Raw genomic sequence first — 19680 nt, 5'->3', positions numbered from 1 at the left:
GTTAGGCTGGGTTCACACTACGGTTTTCCCGTCCGTCAGCCGCATACGATTTATATGAAAAACCGTATGCGGCTGAAACGGACGGGAACGTATGGAACCGCACATATGTGCGTTTTCCATTGACATTAATGTTAAAGGAAAACGTATGCGGTTGCCATACTGTTTTAAAAACGACCGCAAAACCGTGGTTGAACACGGTTTTGCGTACATTAAAAAAACGTTTTGCCAGCAAATCGTACGCACCCGGATGCATCTGAGTGCATACGATTTGCAATGCATTGTCTATCTATACGTTTTCCCGTCCGTGCCCGTACGTTTTCAATACTGAAATCGTATGCGGCTGACGGACGGGAAAACCGTAGTGTGAACCCAGCCTTATTGTTTTGGTGCACTTACTGAACATCTCACAGTATAAAAGGTTCAAAACCGAACCCTAGGACATTGTAATTACATAGAATGATCGAGTGGGCTGAAAATCTCCATGTGGGGACAGTGGAACATCAAGCCATTCTTGTGGTTCACAGGATGTAGAGAGCTCATCTGATGGTCAAGAAATAACAAATATGCATGTTGGGTTGAAAAAAAAAAAATATCTGAAGGCTTGCATGGTCAGATTTGCAACCATGAGCACTTTGCTATGCCTGCTGTTCACAGAACCTATGACTCAAAGATAAATACACTTCTAACACAACCGATACTCATACTTATGGCGAGCCAGTTTGAGAAAACATTGAAGTCCTGGTAAAAATAGTTGTTCCAAAGAGGGGAGTGTACCATGGTACTGGGAGTGATAAAGGGAGCCTAAGTATGATTTAATGGCTCTTGTAATCTTTTTAGTACGTGACATAGTACATAAGAACCCCCAATTGACTATTCTGTCACCGAACCTTCATTAAGAAATCTCCTTTGTTTCATTACCTGACACCAGAGCCCGAACGTCTTAAATTTCCAGCAAACACTCGTAAACAGAGATGCCGTTTATTGCTTCTGAACATGAAAATCCACCAGAGATTCGGATACTTCATCATTTTAAATATCCATGAGAGCATGAAGTATTCCGATTATTTATTTACAATTTAGCAAATATACAGGGAATATCGTACACTTTTATAGAGTATACATAAAACAATCAAGATTATATAAATGATATAATATACTAACAGTTAGTAAACAGTTTAAACAATGTAGAACTGTAAAAAGCATCACAAAGTGCTTCTTTACTGGCAGAATAATTGATCAGACATAGATCTGCCTACGGCAGAAAAAAATGAGAACTTTAGTCAGGACAAAAATCACCAGTAAAATTACATAATAATAATGTTGTTTTTGTGTTTTAAATATGAGCTTCAGAAGTTTCTATTTGGAAGTTTAAAACACAGTTCTTAAAAGTCCTGGTGATTACCATGGTAGACATGTGGCGTGCCCACTTTTGGCTCTGATCACATAGTCTGTGATAGATAATGGTATATTGAACTCACTCAGAAGTTTTTGTGGCAAGCAGGTTATGAAGACCAACATCAGGTGTGTATACATAGATTTTCTACCACACAATGCATCTAAAAGTGCAGACATAAGGGATCAACTGTCTGACGTATCATAAACCTAATGCCAAATTAAATCTAACAAACCTTCAGCATACAGGGAAAGAAGGCATCTAAAAGTGCAAGAAAGTAATTTATTGTACCTTGCACGGCCTTTGGAACCCAGAAACCCAAGATGCTTTATTATGCAAATGCTGGAGTAGGAACTCAAGCTTGTGTCTATCTATTGGTCAGTGAGGCCATATATCACAGCTATCGGCCAATAGTATGTTTGAGACGATTAGCTAGAGAAAATTAGGCCACTATTTGCATAATTTGGCAGATCACGGGGGCTCTGTTGGATATGCAAAGTTGGTTCGCAATTTCTGTGTATTCTGACAAGTTACTAAGATATTACAGGTTTACTTTAACTCCAAAATCTGTGTTTGCCTGCAGTTCGTCTTTAATATCCATATGCGTAGGTTTCTACTACCCTCTTATCAGCTGTCCTATTAGAATGTGAAATATAAAAAAAATATCTAACAATTACACAGGTTTAGAAAAAAAAAAAGTCTAAGCTTCTCCCTACTAGCCCCATTACCATATTTTTTCGAGGAAAGAGAGCCTTTTAAATTCTGTCGCAAGGCATGGGTCTTTGCCGACAGGTTCTCCGATCCATAGCAGGTTGTCAAGCGTAATACTCTATATCTGAAATTTTAAGCAGGAGTTTGAGCAGAAAATTCATATTCATCTTACAGTAAGTTGTCATTGTTTGAATATTACAGTGACGTGGGCTGTCAAAGTCTTTGTATTCCAAAAACTGTGCACACAGAATATTTCACAAGGTATTACATCAACTTAAGCATGCAAAGATACCTTTGGGAATAAATCATCTCAGTTTCCAATATGTATAAAACAAATATAACTAAAAAAAATATATTTTTAAATGTACGACATGTATACATGATGGATAAAACAATAGGATCTTGACATATAGCACCTTTAGTAGCAGAGATAATTTATTGGGTGCCTTTAAAGGCCAATATAACAAGAGTGAACAGATAATGGAACTCTAGCTATCCTTTTGTGTATTTTTTTATAACATTTAATTTTTGTTTTGTTGCTATATTATTCGTAGCAAATTGTAAAAAAGAAATATTAGGAAAAATCATACATTTTAACAGTGAACAAACTAACATGCCATTTTATATAATTTAACAGTACTTCTTAATGCAGAGAAATAATGCAATTTAACAAATGCCTAAAACCTGCAGTTATTTGCAGAAAAACCTAACAGAGTTACCAGCCCTTATTAAAGGGTATTTTCTGACCCTCTGTATAAAAATATGAAAGGGTCCATCAACTAATATAAAGGGGTCCACCACACAGCTGATGTTTTCTGCCATTTTACTTGCGGTCTAAAGTTGTGTCTTTCAGATACACTAATGGTTAGCTACTTTCTTTATGTCTGAAAAAAATATGAGTCTCCTGCAGATGATGCAACTGAAATGGGAATTTTAGCATTTGAAGGAAATGGATCTGCATCCTTTAAATCCAGTTTATTTCACTGTGTAAGTGTGGTTTTGACCATTCCCACAACTTTTAACTCTTGCCATATTTTAAATGCCTTAGCATGAACAATGGTTTGTCTTCCCTAGGCTAGATTTATTAAAGGAGAATTCCAGCCAAAGCTTGTTTGGCTGGGCTATCCGCTCAAGTCTGGATCCGTCAGGTGCCTGGACTGACACCCATATCAGCCTCTCAGCGAGCCTGATCCATCCCCTCCAAAGCTAAGCACTCCAATTAGCAAGGAGGGAGAAGAGCAGAGAGCTGTGATGCACAGTCTACAGCTCTTTGCTCACAGAGCTGTAAAAACCAAGCGATCTGTGGTGTTCGACTGCTCGGTTCTCAGTGTAGAGGCGCCGGGGGACAGATACAGCATCGGAACGATGCTGCATCCACTTAGGTAAGTATGATGGAGAGAAAAAAGAAAACCATAATTCTATTTTAAAGCAAACCTTAACATAAAACCTCCAATATGCAAAGATGGGCTTTTTCTAAAACTCATGACTCCATGTTGTCCCAGGAATGTGATTTAGAGAATCACTGACTAATAGGAGGGTGGAAAGCACCAAGTGCCAGCACCCAGGGTGCATCTGACACTTTGGACCAAAGCTGGAACACTTGTGGGTGAAAGATTGACAACTTTTCATCAGCTTGAATATCTAGTCTAGTGCAATAGAAATTTTATAAAAACATCACCTGAAGCAGGACATGACATTATGGAAAGTTCTTGGAACAACTATAGATAATAAAAACAGTTTGAAGGGCATATCTATAAACATAACTAGTGGCACCTGAACCGTGATATGTGGAATATGTGACCCTTTAAAGAAATGGTGCATCACAATGGCTGTCAATGGCACAGCAGCCACTTTCCACATTTTATGTATCAGAGACTGCAACAGGCTAAGAAAGACACCTTTGCTTGTTTTATTAAAGGCCATAGTAAGGTTGGGGGTAGTAGAACAGTGATCTGTGACAAGATAATCTGTCCCCTGAAGTCCTGGAGAAATAGCTAAAACCAGTGGATGATTCATGCTGAAATAAAAGGCAGTCAATTTCCGAGCATCAGTGGGGCTATGTCTTAATACTATAGAAAAAAAGGAGAACAAAGGTAGCATTGTTGCCAATAGCAACCAATCAGTTTTCATATTTCATTTAATGGAAAAAATAAACACATATCCTGAATCACTTATGGCCATTGGGCAACAACCTAATTTTCTTTTTTCCACTTTTAATGAATCAGTCTGTTGATGAGAATGTGTATTGGGGAGACATTAACAGCCAGATTCACGTAGAGCGGTGTATGTTTAAGCGGGCGTGGCGCATCTCATATGCGCTACGCCAACGTAACATAGAGAGGCAAGTACAGTATTCACAAAGCACTTATTCCCTAAGTTACGGGGGCGTAGCGTAAATGGGCCGGCGTAAGCCAGGGTAATTCAAAGTAGGCTGGTAGTGGGCGTGTTGTATTGAAATGAATCGTGACCCCATGTGAATGCATGGCCGAACGAACGGCGCATGCGCGCGCATGCTCAGAATTACGTCGCAAATACTCCCTACGATACGACGTCTCAATGCATACGACGTGAAACCTCACTTACGCCCAGCCCCATTCACGTACGACTTACGTAAATGATGTAAAATCCGACGGCACTTCCGACGTCCATACCCCAAATGACTTAGACCAGCTTTTTGGTGGTTTAACTTTACGCCGGAAAAACGCCTTACGTAAACTACGTAGATTACAGCGACGGGCGCAAGTACGCTTTCTCTTACGTCGTCGCTAGTCGGTTTTTCCCGTCGTAAAGTTGCACTTGCTATTTAGGTGGTGTAATATTAGACAGCCCATGTTAAAGTATGGCCGTCGTTCCCGCGTCGAATTTTAAATGTTTTTTTTTTGCGTAAGACGTCCGGGAATACGAAAGGACGTAACGCACGTCGCCGTACAAAAAACACGTCGGGGCGCCGTAATTTCGCGCAAAGCATGGCGGGAAATTTCCTAACGGAGCATGCGCAGAACGTTCGGCGCGGGAACGCGCCTAATTTAAATGGTAAACGCCCCATTAGAATGAGGCGGGCTTGCGCCGGACGGATTTCCGTTACGCCGCCGCAGGTTTACAGGCAAGTGCTTTGTGAATCAAGCACTTACGCTTAAAACTTGCGGCGGTGTAACGTAAATGACATACGTTACGCCGCAGCGCAAGTACGTGAATCTGGCCCTATGTGTTTCTGGTCTTAATTCACTTGAGCCAAATATATCATATACTAGGTTTTCACAGGGAAGCCTGTATATATATATACATATATATATATACTGTATAACATAGTATGCAAGATTCATGAAGCTTCAATGATGCTTGTGTTTGATAAACAGGCATGCTAAATTGGCATATGATAATATTAATGGAGGCATGCTAAACTGGCATATGAATATTGATGGAGAGGTCACTTTGGTGTGGTTTAATACCATTTAAAATGCCTAGGGGAGCTTAATTAATCAGGGCCAGTAATGCTTTTTGATATATACCTTCTATTGGAAAAAAAAAAAAAAACTAAGCAATCAAGAAAAAAAAAAAGGTATAAATGGTTAAAGTAAGAAACCATGGGAAAGTGTAATTGGGAGACATATTATCCCTTTTCTGTTGTCATTGGAATAAGCATTTAGGTTCAAACTGAACAGTTATTGTTAGCTGTTTGCTGCCCAAAATATGACAAAAGTCTCAAGAGATTGTACTGCTGAAAAACCTACAGCATTCTTGTTGCTCCTAGAATGCATAATATCTTTTTAATCCTGAGCTTAAGGCGATGCTCTTTTGCTCATTTGCTCTTGACATCTATATTGTTACTTAAACAGCTTAAAAAGTTTACAAATTTATGATAAAATATGGTTAACGAAACAAGGTGCAAATCAGGCCCCATACACACCATAGAATCTATCCGCAGATAAATCCCATCAAATGGGTTTCTGCGGATAGATCCTATGGTGTGTACACTCCGTCGGATATCTATCCGCAGATAAATCTCCCCTGGAATGGATTTCCAGCAGATAAATATTTGTCGACATGCACAGAATATCTATCTGCTGGAATCCATTCCAACGGATGGATCCGCTCGTCTGTACAGACTTACCGGATCCATCCGTCCAAAGGGATTCCCCGCACGCGCCGTAATGAATAGACGCATGCGTGGAATTCCTTATATGACAGCGTCGCGCCCGTCGCCGCGTCATAATAGCGGCGACGGCGCGACACGTCATCGGCAGAGGATTTCAGCGCGGATTTCAATGCGATGGTGTGTACACGCCATCGCATTGAAATCCTCTGAAATCTTAGAGAGGATTTATCCGCGGATACGGTCCGCTGAACCGTATCTGCGGATAAATTCTATCGTGTGTATGGGGCCTCACAGTTAGAGCAGAAGCAGAGGGTGATTGACCCTGTTCACCCATTAAATGCAATTGTTAGAATATATAATCCTTGGAACATTTATCTAGGACTTAGAGCTGTCATTATTGCCACATATTTGCTTAAAAAATAATACAAAGCAAATAGAAAACAAAAACCATAGACTCAAGCTTTTGGCTTTTGGCACGTTCTAATCACTTATTTCTCTGATATGAAAAGATCCAATCTATACTGTGATCCAAATGAAAGTAATCATGGTCTCAGGTCTTACAAAATGGAGTAAGATACTACACTGGTTTTCAGAAGTAATAGGCTAGGATGCATGGTAATATGTCATCACAGTCCAGGTCTCTTATTTTCTCAAATTTTAAAATGTTTTATCAAGGGTTCATCTAAACCTTGCACATATACTTACACGCTCAAACATGCCTAAAGTTAAGCTAAAGCCAAATTTTTCTTTTCATTTTGGATTAAGTACAAATAGCCAAAACTCCATCAGTTTTTTTTCTTGTCTGCGCTCCATTGGAGATATTTCCATTTACTTTCTTACTTGCAGACACAACAGGGAGAAGAAGGAAATCTCTCCAAACTTAAAGTATTCCCCTCCCCCAACATAGGTTGTCACTGGATCAAGTGCCCCCCTCTATACCTGTTCTACTGACAACATTCTGCTGAAAATTTGGGATTTTCCCTCACTTTCACTTCCAGACAGCAATAAAAGCTTCACAGGAGCACTAAGACCTCTTTTACAATGAAGCACTGCTAAAACAGCCGCTAAAGCGCAGATCGTTTTTGCGTGACCTTAAAAACACCAAAAAATACTTGTTTTGTGGTTCTTTCAAAGCGCTTTTAAGGCATTTTAAACATGACTAAACAGACTGGAGCCAGATTTTTTTGCAGCGTGGGGACCAGAGCCTGGGGTGTCTGTGCCTACACAAGAAAGGGCACTGACCTGTTACTGATGTCTGAGCATAGCACCAGCGGCATTAAGCCATTGAGAAATTTCTTGCTGAGCTGGGACTGGAGTTGAAAGGACCCGTTGCCGTAAGTGCCTACAGGAAGGGAGAACCAGCGAGGACCAGAGCTGAGAGAATGAGCCTTGTGAGGACCTGTTCACGAGGACTGAATTACTGGGTACCTTAAGGACAGCAGACTGCCAAGTGATCTAGAATGGCTTCCTGTGCACCAAGAGGCGTGAGCTGAATCATCTGTGCTTATCTCAAAACTGACACAGTTAATGCAATACAGACTGCACATCTTCACAGGCTTCCTGACGACGTGGTAACACGAAACATACGTCGAGGCGCCTGGTCACGCAAAATCAACGCACTTCCGGTCGCGATGGCTCTCTGGATCCGAGAGGTGGAATGCACGCTATCTTTGCAAGCGTCCTGGTCGCGGAACCGTCTCTCCACTAACAAACTTTCAACGCTGACTAGCCTCAGTGCCGGGGAAAGGCACCAACCAAAGTAAGGGGCCACTTGGCGCTGTCTGATTTTATATTTTTTATTAAAAACTTTATTACCCTATGACGGTTTTTTCTTCTTTCTGGTTTACTTCATGTGATATGGAGTCTGGTGGAATCAAGTGAATAAGAGCTGCACATGGAATCCATGGCTTTTGCTATTTGCCTTTTTAATTAAAAAGGTCAACATCTTGTGGTAAGGTGCCATCCTTGAGCACATTTGCGGTGATTGCTTCTCTTTTTGGTGGAGGTGGAAACTTCTATTGGTTGAGTAGAATCATCCTCCGAGCACAAGTTTATTACCAACTTGTTAGGTTATGCACTGTGTTGGACATTATTATTAATATTATTACTTTGTATGATTATTCACTGGTTTGCTAATGTTGGACATTATTAATATTTCAATTTTATTTTTAATATTTATTAAGATTTACTTATGATTATTAAGGTATTTCACTATCTATAGCGCCCCCTATATTTTCACTTTACAGACTGCACATCACTGTCCACCAGCCATCAATTGCACCCTCTTAAAGGGATAACTTCACATGCACCCCCTCACAGTACAGATCCAATGCCAGCCGACATAACATTTCACACTAGACACCAGGTATCACTACAGAGTGCACTGCAGGACAAATCTTTGAATTGGTTTATTGCTGTAATATCCCTCACTGTTTATGCAGTTTGTTATTAATGCCGTGAAAGCCATGTTAGTTTGGTTTAGCATTAATGTGGTCTAAGCTAAATGCCATATTTACGGCTAGTATTAAAATCAGTTAGCCTAACGTGTTCTAATGTGATCTTTGCCCATTTAATGGTTTGTGCATCGTATTACCTTGCCTTGCCTTAAACTTATTCTACTTCCCACCAAGTTGCTTGTGTCCTATTTTCTGTGTACTGTTAAAGGGTGGTAACAAACTAGCACTTACGTTACACAGGTGTGAGCAGCTCTAACTTAAAAACCAGATGTGTCAGTGAAGACTGAGAAGCTTAGAGATTCATGGGAAAAGCGAGAACTCATCCTATAAAGTGGCTCCTATGGGGCTAAGCGCTACATGCTGTATGGAGGTAACTCTTTCATATTAATGGCATCAAAGTACAGTAGGGTAATATTAAATTAAAGGCCAGGTTTCCCGAGCTTTAAATGGGAAATATTTAGGGTATATAGTCCTAAAGTGGCATGATTTTCCTTGTAGAATGTCAATGGCACAAGAAGGAATAAAAGGTTCGAGTGAAAATCCTGGGTTACATTCCTGTTAGGAGATGCATTTTTTTGCTACTAGGCTGGGAAATATATATATATATATATATATATATATATATATATATATATACATTTATTAATGGCTCTGACTGCATTGTGTGATCAGATCATTCACTAGAAAATTATAGAATTTTCTATATACAGCGCTAATGTGTTAACAAACCAATTCAAACTTTTCCATTAACAAATCAAGTGTCTATATATCTATATCTATCTCAGTTCATTAAATAAAGTGTTATGCAGTGCCATACACACAAAAAAGTGTCTCTGTGTGTTCTTTCTTTAAACACTAAACAATACATTGATAATATTGGCCCAGATTCTCAAAGGGCTTACGACGGCGCAGCACCATGTACGCCATTGTAAGTCCTAATCTGGCCCGTCGTATCTATGCGACTGATTCTTAGAATCAGTTACGCATAGATATCCATTAGATCCGACATGCGTAATTCTCTTGCGCTTCGGATCTTAACTGCAAATTTGTTTTGGCCCGCTAGGTGGCGCTTCTGTTGATTTCCCCGTCGAGTATGCAAATTAGCTTGATACGCAAATTCCCGGACGTACGCGCGGCCGACGCAGTAAAGTTACGACGTTTACGTTAGGCTTTTCCCGGCGAAAAGTTGCCCAAGGGTCTATGAGGCGCAACCAGTGTTAAGTATGGCAAGTTACGTCGGTCAGATGAAGCCTATTTTCAGGCGTATCTTAGTTTCTGAGTCAGGTGCACAGATACAACGGTGTATATTTGCACTTACGCAGCGTATCTCGAGATACGTCGGCGAAGGTGCTTTGTGAATCCGGGCCAATATCACCAGTGTATTGTTTGGTGTTTAAAGCTAGAACACTTGGAGTGTAAGGCACTGCATGAACAGTTTATTGAATGACGAGACAACAGGGGCACAAGATTACACTATATATCAGGGTTTCTCAACCAGGGTTCCATGGAACCTTAGCATTTCTCCAGAGACTGCTAGGGGTTCCTTGGGCAATTTCTGCCTCTCAGAGAAGTTCCCACTGACACCATTGATCTTTTTATCTATCTGTAAGGGGGCAAATCTTCCCAATGACCACAAGTGTAAGGGACATTGGAGTTGTAGATTTAGTAATTTTAGCAGGGATTCCCAGAAAATGTTATCAAGGGTTCCTCTGTGTTAAAAAGTTTGAGAAAGGCTGCTATATACTATATATAGACACTTCATTTGTTTATAAAAAAAGTTTGAATTGGTTTGTTAACACATTAGCGCTGTATATAAACTATTGCATTTAGTAGGAAGTGTTAAATCATCACTAGTGATAAAGCAGTGTTTGATGCTATTGTATTTTTTGCACACTATGGGCCAGATCCACGAAGCAGTTACGCTGGCGTATCTATTGATATCTATTGATACGCCATTTACGTCGGGTCAAGACGTATTGACATAAAACACGCCCCCATCTCAACCATTTGAATTGCGCGCCCTTACGCCGACACAGTTACACTACGCCGCTGTAACTTATGGCACGAATTCTTTGTGGATACGGGAAATACGCTGTAAGTTACGGCGGCATAGTGTATATCTGAGATACACTACGCCAGACGTAAAGAAGCGCCGCGCTACTTGGATCTGGCCCTAAATATTTTTTGTCATGATTGATTTTGGTTTTTCCTAAGTGCTGGTATATAACACTAAGTACTAAATGATAGAATTTGCCAATTTTGTTGAGCACCAACCAGAGCCCTGACTTGTTTAAATTTGCTACTGTTTCTGGGTGGATATATTTCTAATGAAATTTGCAATACAAAGATTTTGTTCTATGCCTTACCAAAATTAATTCTACTTTATGAAATATCACCCATTCCACATTTTCTTAAACATTCTTATCTTCTAATTACTGAAAAAATAACATTTTAAGGTTTCCTGGTAAACAAAGACTTGGCTATAACATGTCAGTAATTTTAGTGAGCCTAAGCATCACGATTATCTTCCAAGGGCAGAACTGCTAGTATGTTTTATCTGTTTTTCAGCAGGAAGACACTGATAAGTAACCCTCCCCAATGAGAATTAGGCACTGTGTGAATGGACCTCAAGCTATTTTAGACTGAAGGAAAGTGAGGCAAAGTGTGGGCAATAGGTGTAGGGTAATTACTGAACTAATTGAATACGTTTCTAGTACAGTTATTTAGGCAGCTGTTCTAGCCAAAAGTGAGGATATGTGCGTGTATAATATGGCATGTTCTTCTATGTCCCACATTACTCATCCATTTAAAACACAGATTCTTTCTACAACTATATTTTGGAATGGCAAGCCGTTGTAACTTCTTGACATTCCTATACATTTTTACATTGCACTGACCTCATAAAATAATAAGGCAAACATTCCTATGACTTAAAGTCTAAGTTACACAGCTGTTGCCACTATTTACTAAGTCATGTCAGAGACATTTGGAAAATACTGTAGGCCATTAAATAAGAAGGACAATACAGAAGGATACTGGGGCTCATTTATAATGCTTGTTTTTTGTGTAGTGCACCATCATGTAGATTTCCACCAGATCTCTTGTCAAAAACGTCGACTCAACAAGCAAACGGGTGGCAGTCGATTATCTTCTGCTTTTAGTTCATCAGTGAGAGCTTCAGTGGTCTCATTTTATACAGTGTCTAATTCTTTTTTTTTTCAAGCACTGTCTGTTCCTGAGTCCTGGTACTGGTCGAAGTACCAGTGACCTTCAGTAGTCTTTGCTGTCTCCATAGTCATTGCTCAATACAATTAATATTTGCTCCTCGCAGTTCTTTCGCAGGTCTTTACTCAGTTCTGTCCAGTTTAATGCATGAGGTTTTGGCTCATTGTAGCGGCAGGCCAAATATCGCAAGGAAGAACGTCTCAGGCTGATACGCGGTTCTCCCAAAAGATAGCTGCACCGAGGACTCAAGACATCCAGCTGAGATAGTACTAAGCCAGCTTTCCTGAAAAGATGGAAAAACATTGGTTTTATCTACTGTTAGAGATGATGACAGTATTTTATTTAGTAAAAGAAATGGAAAATGCTCAATGTGCACCCGAGACAAGTTTTCATAACTGACACCAGGAAATGTTGCTCACGTTTTCATCTTCCTATTAACCAGAAGGTACAAACTGGCAATACCAAAACACATGGGCGAGACCTTCTGGTACACATCACTTCCACCTTCTGGAACGTAGGTGGAACGCAAATCTGTGGTACTGGACTTTTCATTGATGCTGATTTTTATTGCTACAATGTAAATGTATTTTTCTGGAATAAAAGTTTTAAATACTACACTATGAGATAAACTTTCATGTCTCCCCCTAACCTATGGGGTATTAAAGATACAGGAATGCCCTTTATGATGCACTAAAATACCCATGATATCGAGGGAGAAATAAAAACAGCTCCTTTTCGGGGGATTCACTTAACTAAAGCGTTTCACCTTTGAGAAAAGGGGTCACATTTTTCTGGTAAGTGCAGTGTGAGCTCACGTGTTAGCATGGATTTGTGGTGTTTCTCATCATTAAGACACTATTTCTGATTCTATCATCACAGCAAGCACTTTTATGGAAAGTCATAAGAAAACACTTTATTGAAGTTTATGATGAACTTTCTATATATGTACTGTTATATGTGATTTGAACATAACTTTTTGGGACTATCACCTAGCACTTTTTATCGGTTGTCACAATTTTTTATATACATTTAATTCATGATTTTTAATGGAATTTTTTTTAACATACAGGTGCACCTCATAAAATTTGAATATCATCAAAAAGTTAATTTATTTGAGTAATTCAATTAAAAAAGTGAAACTCATATATTTTATATAGATGTGTTACATGGAGTAATATATTTTAAGCATTTCTTTCTTTTAATTTTGATGATTTTGACTTATAGCTAGCGAAAAGACAAAATTTTGTATCTCAAAAAATATGATTATTACATAAGACCAATTAAAAAAAAATGTATACAGAAATGTTGGCTTACTGAAAGTATTTCTATGTACAGTACAGTATGCACTCAATACTTGGTCGGGGCTAATTTTTCATGAATTACTGCACCAATGCGGCGTGGTATGCAGGCGATCAGCCTGTGGCACTGCTGAGGTGTTATTGAAGCCTGGGTTTCTTTGATAGCGGCCTTCAGCTCATCTGCATTGTGGGGTCAGGTGTCTCTCATCTTTCTCTTGACAATACCTCACAGATTCTCTGAGGGGTTTAGGTCAGTCCAGTTTACTGGCCAATCAAGCACAGTGATACCATGATAATAAAACCAGGTAGTGAAACCTTTGGCAGTGTGGGTAGGTGCCAAGTCCTACTGAAACATGAAATCAACATCTCTTTATAGCTGGTCAGCAGAGGGAAGCATGAAGTGATCTAGAATTTCCTGAGAGGGCTGCGCTGACTTTGGACTTGATAAAACACAGTGGACCAAACCCAGCAGAAGACATGGCCCCCCAAATCATCACTCACTGTGGAAATTTCACACTGGGCCTCATGAAACTTAGATTCTGTGCCTCTCCACTCTTTCTCCAGACTCTGGGATCTTGATTTCCAAATGAAATGCAACATTTTCCACAGTCTGTGATGATTTGTGAAGCCATGTCATCTGCTGGTGTTGGTCCACTGTGTTTTATCAAGTCCAAAGTCAGTGCAGCTCTCTACCAGGAAATTCTAGACCACATCATGCTTTCCTCTTCTGATCAGCTTTATGGAGATGCTGATTTAATTTTCCAGCAGGACTTGGCACCTGCCCGCACTGCCAAAAGTACCAATACCTAGTTTATTAATCATGGTATCACTGTACTTGATTGGCCAGCAAACTTGCCTATAGAATCTGTGGGATATTGTCAAGAGGAAGATGAGAGACACCAGACCCAACCATGCAGATGAGCTGAAAGCCTCTATCAAAGAAACCTGGGCTTCCATAACACCTCAGCAGTGCCACAGGCTGATCGCCTCCATACCACGCCACATTGGTGCAGTAATTCATGAAAAAGGAGCCCCGACCAAATATTGAGTGCATACTGTACTGTATATGGACATACTTTTCCGTAAGCCAACATTTCTGTATTAATCCTTTTTTTAATGGTCTTATGTAATATTAGAATTGTATGCGATACTGAATTTGGGGTTTTCACTAGCCATAAGCCATAATCATCTAAATGAAAATAAAGAAATGCTTGAAATATAGCACTTTGTGTGTAACACATCTATATAAAATATACGAGTTTCACTTTTTTAATTGAATTACTCAAATAAATAAACTTTTTGATGATATTCTAACTTTATGAGATGCACCTGATAGTCCCAAAAAGTTATGTGCAAATCACATACAACAATACATACAGTATATAGAAAGTTCATCATATAGTTCAATAAAGTATTATCTTGGTGAATATCCAATATGCTTCCCGTTTACAAAGCCTCTGGTGCCTCCTACCCCTATCTAGGTCTCCAGTGATCGACTCAATGAAAAAGCTTTCATGCCAGAAGGGTCACCAAGGTGAGCTTCTACAAAATGTCTAGGGACCGGGTATTTCACTCTAGTCTTAAGGATATCCCGCTTGTGTTCACCAATACGCACTCTCATAGCACGGGAAGTGCGTTCCCCGGGTGGCTGTACTTATGGCGATTTCTCTCTAAGGCGCCTCAGTGTAAGTCTTCAATGCCCACCCCCCCCCCCCATCTGGCCATTTCCTTCTCTCCCTTTTCATCCTTCTTCTCTCTTCCCCCACCCCACCTCCCCTCCCCTCTCCCCCCCCCTTTTCCGTGATCTGTTCCCCTGTCTCCCCTTTTTGCCATCTATGGATGCATATATACATTTGCATGGATGGGCTATGGCATGTAGGGGATACTGTGACTACCACTGAAATGCAACATAGTGTAAAACTGTGGATAACTGGTTTACTTGGCAGCAAAAAAGTTTGAAGTTTACACTCACATTTCAGTAGAGTTATATCAGGCATGTAACAAAGTAAGCAGTAAGGTCAGCGGGTCCCTGATATAACTCTACTGAAATGTGAGTGTAAACTTCAAACTTTTTTGCTGCCAAGTAAACCAGTTATCCACAGTTTTACAATATGTGCATCTTCGTTTTTTTCTCTTTTTTCTCTCCTACATATGCTGAGTTGTTGCATTGCTAATGTTGGCTTAAGCCTATATCACTACTGGCTGATATTGGGATGATCCCTCCCTCTGGTTTATCATTTACCCCATTGTACTGGAAATCACCTTCCTGCATCTTACTAAAGACAGCTCTGGAATCGGGACACCATTATTTCTAGCCTTCATGACCCATTAAGTATACGCTTATTTGGGTCCACGCAATCTGGTAAGCCTCAATTTACATAGGTGGTGGATTTTTTTGGCACATCGTCACTTTATATTTTCAACACTATATCACAATTTGTTGGACTATTTTTTGAATCTTCTATGGGACTTTACAGTACTATTCCAGTGAATTTTGATTCATATATATGGACATTTGAACACTTTTGGTGTCATCTATTTACGTTTCTAAGATTCATTTCTTGGTTATTTCACATATAATTAGCGCTACACTTTTTTGTTTTATATGTTTATGCCTGCAGAATTGATCTCATTCTGTGGTGTTGGCTGCCATTTATATGTTATTTTAGGTAGCGCGGTGATTCATATACATTCTGTATATTGTTTGTTGGCTCCTGAATTATTAAATCAATATATGCCGCTGTGATTGCCTCCTACTTGACTTGGTCCATTAACCAAGGAGTTGGATGTGCTGAGCTAGACTGCATTTCCTCGTGGCCTTTTTACTTTTAAATGTTGCTTGATCTCTATGTATTTAGAGATCATGGTGATCCGGTAAAATGTTTTGTAAATGGTGGTGGACACCCCGATTGGAATATTCTCCTGCTGGTTTCACCTATTGCATGGACATTTATAATTCACATGTGTACCTTATGATTTGAGCACTTTTTACTTTTTTCCTATTTAAGAATTTCTGGATGCACACTTATTAATGTTCACAGAAGAGTGAATTTGACAGGTTGGACTTTCTTTGAATATACTATTGCCATTGTTAATTCAAAAGAGGATCAGAGTCACACATATTTGTACACTGGAAAAAAACAAAACATACACAATGGAAGTGTATGAAGATGACGGCCATTTTCTGTAAACACCTTAGTGCACAATGCACATGCAAACACAATTTTGCATCTTATATACATGGATTTTGGGGATTATGGAGGAGGATGGACAAGTGCTGTAGACACCATGCAGTCACATGGAAAACCAAAAGTCACTGGCCATTCAAATTCATCCAACAAATTCATTGTTCATGAAATGAACAGGCATCAGGTTAAGCCTACAGACAGAACATTCCCTGATCTGACTGTACATAACTGCATCCAAAGAATGGTCTTTAATATCTATCCATAGACTTGGCCTGTACCAGCCTTCAGGTCTGAGTGCCTATAATTCTAAATAGAGATTGTTCATTGTTTGGATCTTCCAACCGCCCCTTCATGTTTATGGGCACCTAAACTATGAGGACATTAAATACATCAAAATTACATTAAATGTATATAATAAAAAAGAGGTACCTTGGACCAAGCTCATCCTCACAACGCCAGTTGAACTCCCCAAAACTCTGAAAGTGCTGGTTGTAGTGAAAACGTACACGGTGCAGGCTGGGGGAGCCAAGTTCCAGCAGTGTGTTGTATGCCGTTTGTTGTTCTTTACCGCTGGTGTAGCCGTTGAAAAGGTTGTAGATTTTATCAGCAACCTCTGTGGGAAATTAAAGTTATCAGCTCAGAAAGTGTAATATACATTTCATTCTTAATGGCCCATGCTTTTCAACTCATCTCCATCTTCATCTTTATTATGACCACAAAGGAGTCTATAGTGACTCGGATCATCTCTTAATACTTGCTGCCTTTCTCAAACTCATTAATTTTTTTAACAGCAGAAATTAAAAGTGCAACAGAAAATATAGAACCGAGGCACCGAAACAAAATAATAACCCATTCTAAACGTTCTTTATCATCTTTAACAGTTTATTAACTTCAGTCTTAATTATATTTAATTGGTTGCCAAAGCAGCTAAACTGCAGGAATCGCTGTAACAAATATCACTGAATATACAAAATATAGCAGTTAAGGTCATGCAACTGGAGGAAGAACATTCAAGCAATTTATAACATTTAATTAATTAGAATTGCCAAGCAATCCGTTTGCAGTTGCTACTGCTAGAACAATTTTAGGCATTTGGGGATTTCATGAGGCAGAAACATATCTGGGATAAGTAATCAAGCTTGTCGTTTTCAAAGGCCCCTTGTATGATAAGTTGCTGAATATGAATCAGTCATTGGGGGCTCATTACACAATCAGTAGCTGGAAGCTACCATAGAAACCCAGGAGTCCTATGGTTTACACTTCCTGCAGCTATGGAACCGAGTGCAGCACAGATTATCTAACTTTTCATAATAGTACAGGAAAACTTTATAGAACAAAAGTTGTTCATATTATAACGGGATCCGATCTTTACCAAATACACTATATTACCAAAAGTATAGAGACACCTGTAATTACGCGCACACAAGCACTCCAGTCTTAGTCCACAGTGTTCAATATTGAGTTGGCCCACCCTTTGCAGCTATAACAGCTTCAACTCTTCTAGGAAGAGTGTCCACAAGGTCTAGAAGTGTGTCTATGGGAATGTTTGACCATTCTTCCTAAAGCGCATTTGTGAGGTCAAGTACTGATGTCGGAGAGAAGACCTGGCTCGCAGTCTCCGCTCTAATTCACCCCAAAGGTGTTCTATTGGGTTGAGATCAGGACTTCTGGAAGAATGATAAAACATTCCCATAGACACACACCTAAACCTTGTGGACAGCCTTCCCAGAAGAGTTGAAGCTAGTATAGCTGCAAAGGGTGGGCCAAATCAATATTGAATCCTACAGACTAAGACTGGGATTCCATTAAAGTCCATGTGCGTGTAAAGGCAGGTGTCCCAATACTTTTGGTTATATAGTGTATTATAACTGGACTGTATTCACACATTAAACTTTAGTATGTAGTACCAGCCAAACAGAATATATTGGTATTTTTTTTAGTGCTGGACCAAAAAAATTAGAAAGGGTTGTGATTGGTTGCAGTGGGTGAAAGACGCAAGCTTCCCATTATATCCTATGATTTGTATGTTATTTTATATATTATATATAGTACTATGCTGAATAATATATATATATATATATATATGAAAAACATTTAAAAAAATAAAATGTTATTCAAAATATAAAAAAAAATACATTTACAATTACAATTATAAACATTGCCCTATCTATAGATATAGGGCCAGATTCACAGTCGAGATATCGCAGAGTATCTCGCAGAGTATCTATGCAACTGATTCATAGAATCAGTTACGCATAGATATCCCTAAGATCCGACAGGTGTAATTGTTTTACACTGTCGGATCTTATGATGCAGTACCACGGCCGCCGCTGGGGGGAGTTCGCGTTGTAAACCAGCGTCGGGTATGCAAATTAGGAGTTACGGCGATCCACGACGGATTTTCGCGTTCGCTACGTCGCCGCTAGTCTAGTTTCCCGTCGCAAAGTTAGTCGTCGTTTTTGGTGCCTTAACTTTACACAGCAAACGTATTGCTGTATAAAGTATGGGCGTCGTTCCCGCGTCGAAATTTAAAAATTCACGTCGTTTGCGTAAGCCGTCCGGGAGTACGAAATTACGCTACGCGCGTCGCCGTTCGAAAAAATGACGTCACTGCGCGCAAAGCACGGCGGGAATTTCGAAACGGCGCATGCGCAGTAGGTCCGGCACGGGAGAGCGCCTAATTTAAATGGCACACGCCCATTTTTCACGCAAGTGCTTGGTGAATCAGGCACTTGCGATGAAAAATTGCGGCAGTGTAACGTATCTACGATACGTTACGCCGCCGCGATTCTACCTTAAAGCGGTAGTTCACCCTGACCCACATGATGTTAGCATCGAGACAGGCATTGTAGCGCGAGCTACAGTATGCCTGTCCCGATTTTTTTAACCCCGTACTCACCTCGTAGTCGTCCATCGTAGATTTCGGCTCCCGCGGGGAATGGGCGTGCCTATGGAGAGGGAGGATGATTGACGGCCGGCCCTGGCACGTCACTCTCCCCGAAGACAGCCGGAGTAGGTCTCGGCTCTTCACGGCGCGTGCGCACAGGCTATGCGCACGCGTCGTGAAGACCAAGCCTATTTCGGCTATTTCCGGAGAAGCGTGACGCGCCAGAGCCGGCCGTCAATCATCCTCCGTCTCCAGAGGCACGCCCATTCCCCGGTATCTTCGATGGACGACTACAAGGTGAGTATGGGGGGAAAAAATTCGGGACAGGCATACTGTAGCTCGCGCTACAGTGCCTGATTTAAAGGTAAAAGAAAATTTTTTTTTTTTTTTCCTGTCGATAGGGTGAACCCCCGCTTTAATCTGGCC

The 19680-nt window shown here is 40.1% G+C and overlaps 1 protein-coding gene across 1 annotated transcript in view; it reads right to left on the bottom strand.

Moving 5' to 3' along the window:
* Nucleotides 1-11474: 11474 nt before the first annotated feature.
* ASTN1 (astrotactin 1) overlaps nt 11475-19680 on the bottom strand; it is a 796876-nt gene continuing 788670 nt past the window's right edge. Inside the window, exons 22-23 of the mRNA XM_040360365.1 lie at nt 16797-16980; nt 11475-12164 (exon numbers count right to left, since the gene is read on the bottom strand). Of these exons, the coding sequence (XP_040216299.1) occupies nt 11927-12164; nt 16797-16980 (422 nt within the window). The 3' untranslated portion in view covers nt 11475-11926. The remainder of the gene's footprint in view (nt 12165-16796; nt 16981-19680) is intronic.

The sequence above is a fragment of the Rana temporaria genome, chromosome 7 (genome assembly GCF_905171775.1).
Source record: "Rana temporaria chromosome 7, aRanTem1.1, whole genome shotgun sequence".
NCBI classification, from domain to species: domain Eukaryota; kingdom Metazoa; phylum Chordata; class Amphibia; order Anura; family Ranidae; genus Rana; species Rana temporaria.
The sequence above is the reverse complement of the archived record's forward strand: the minus strand, read 5'-3'. Positions and strand labels throughout refer to the sequence as shown.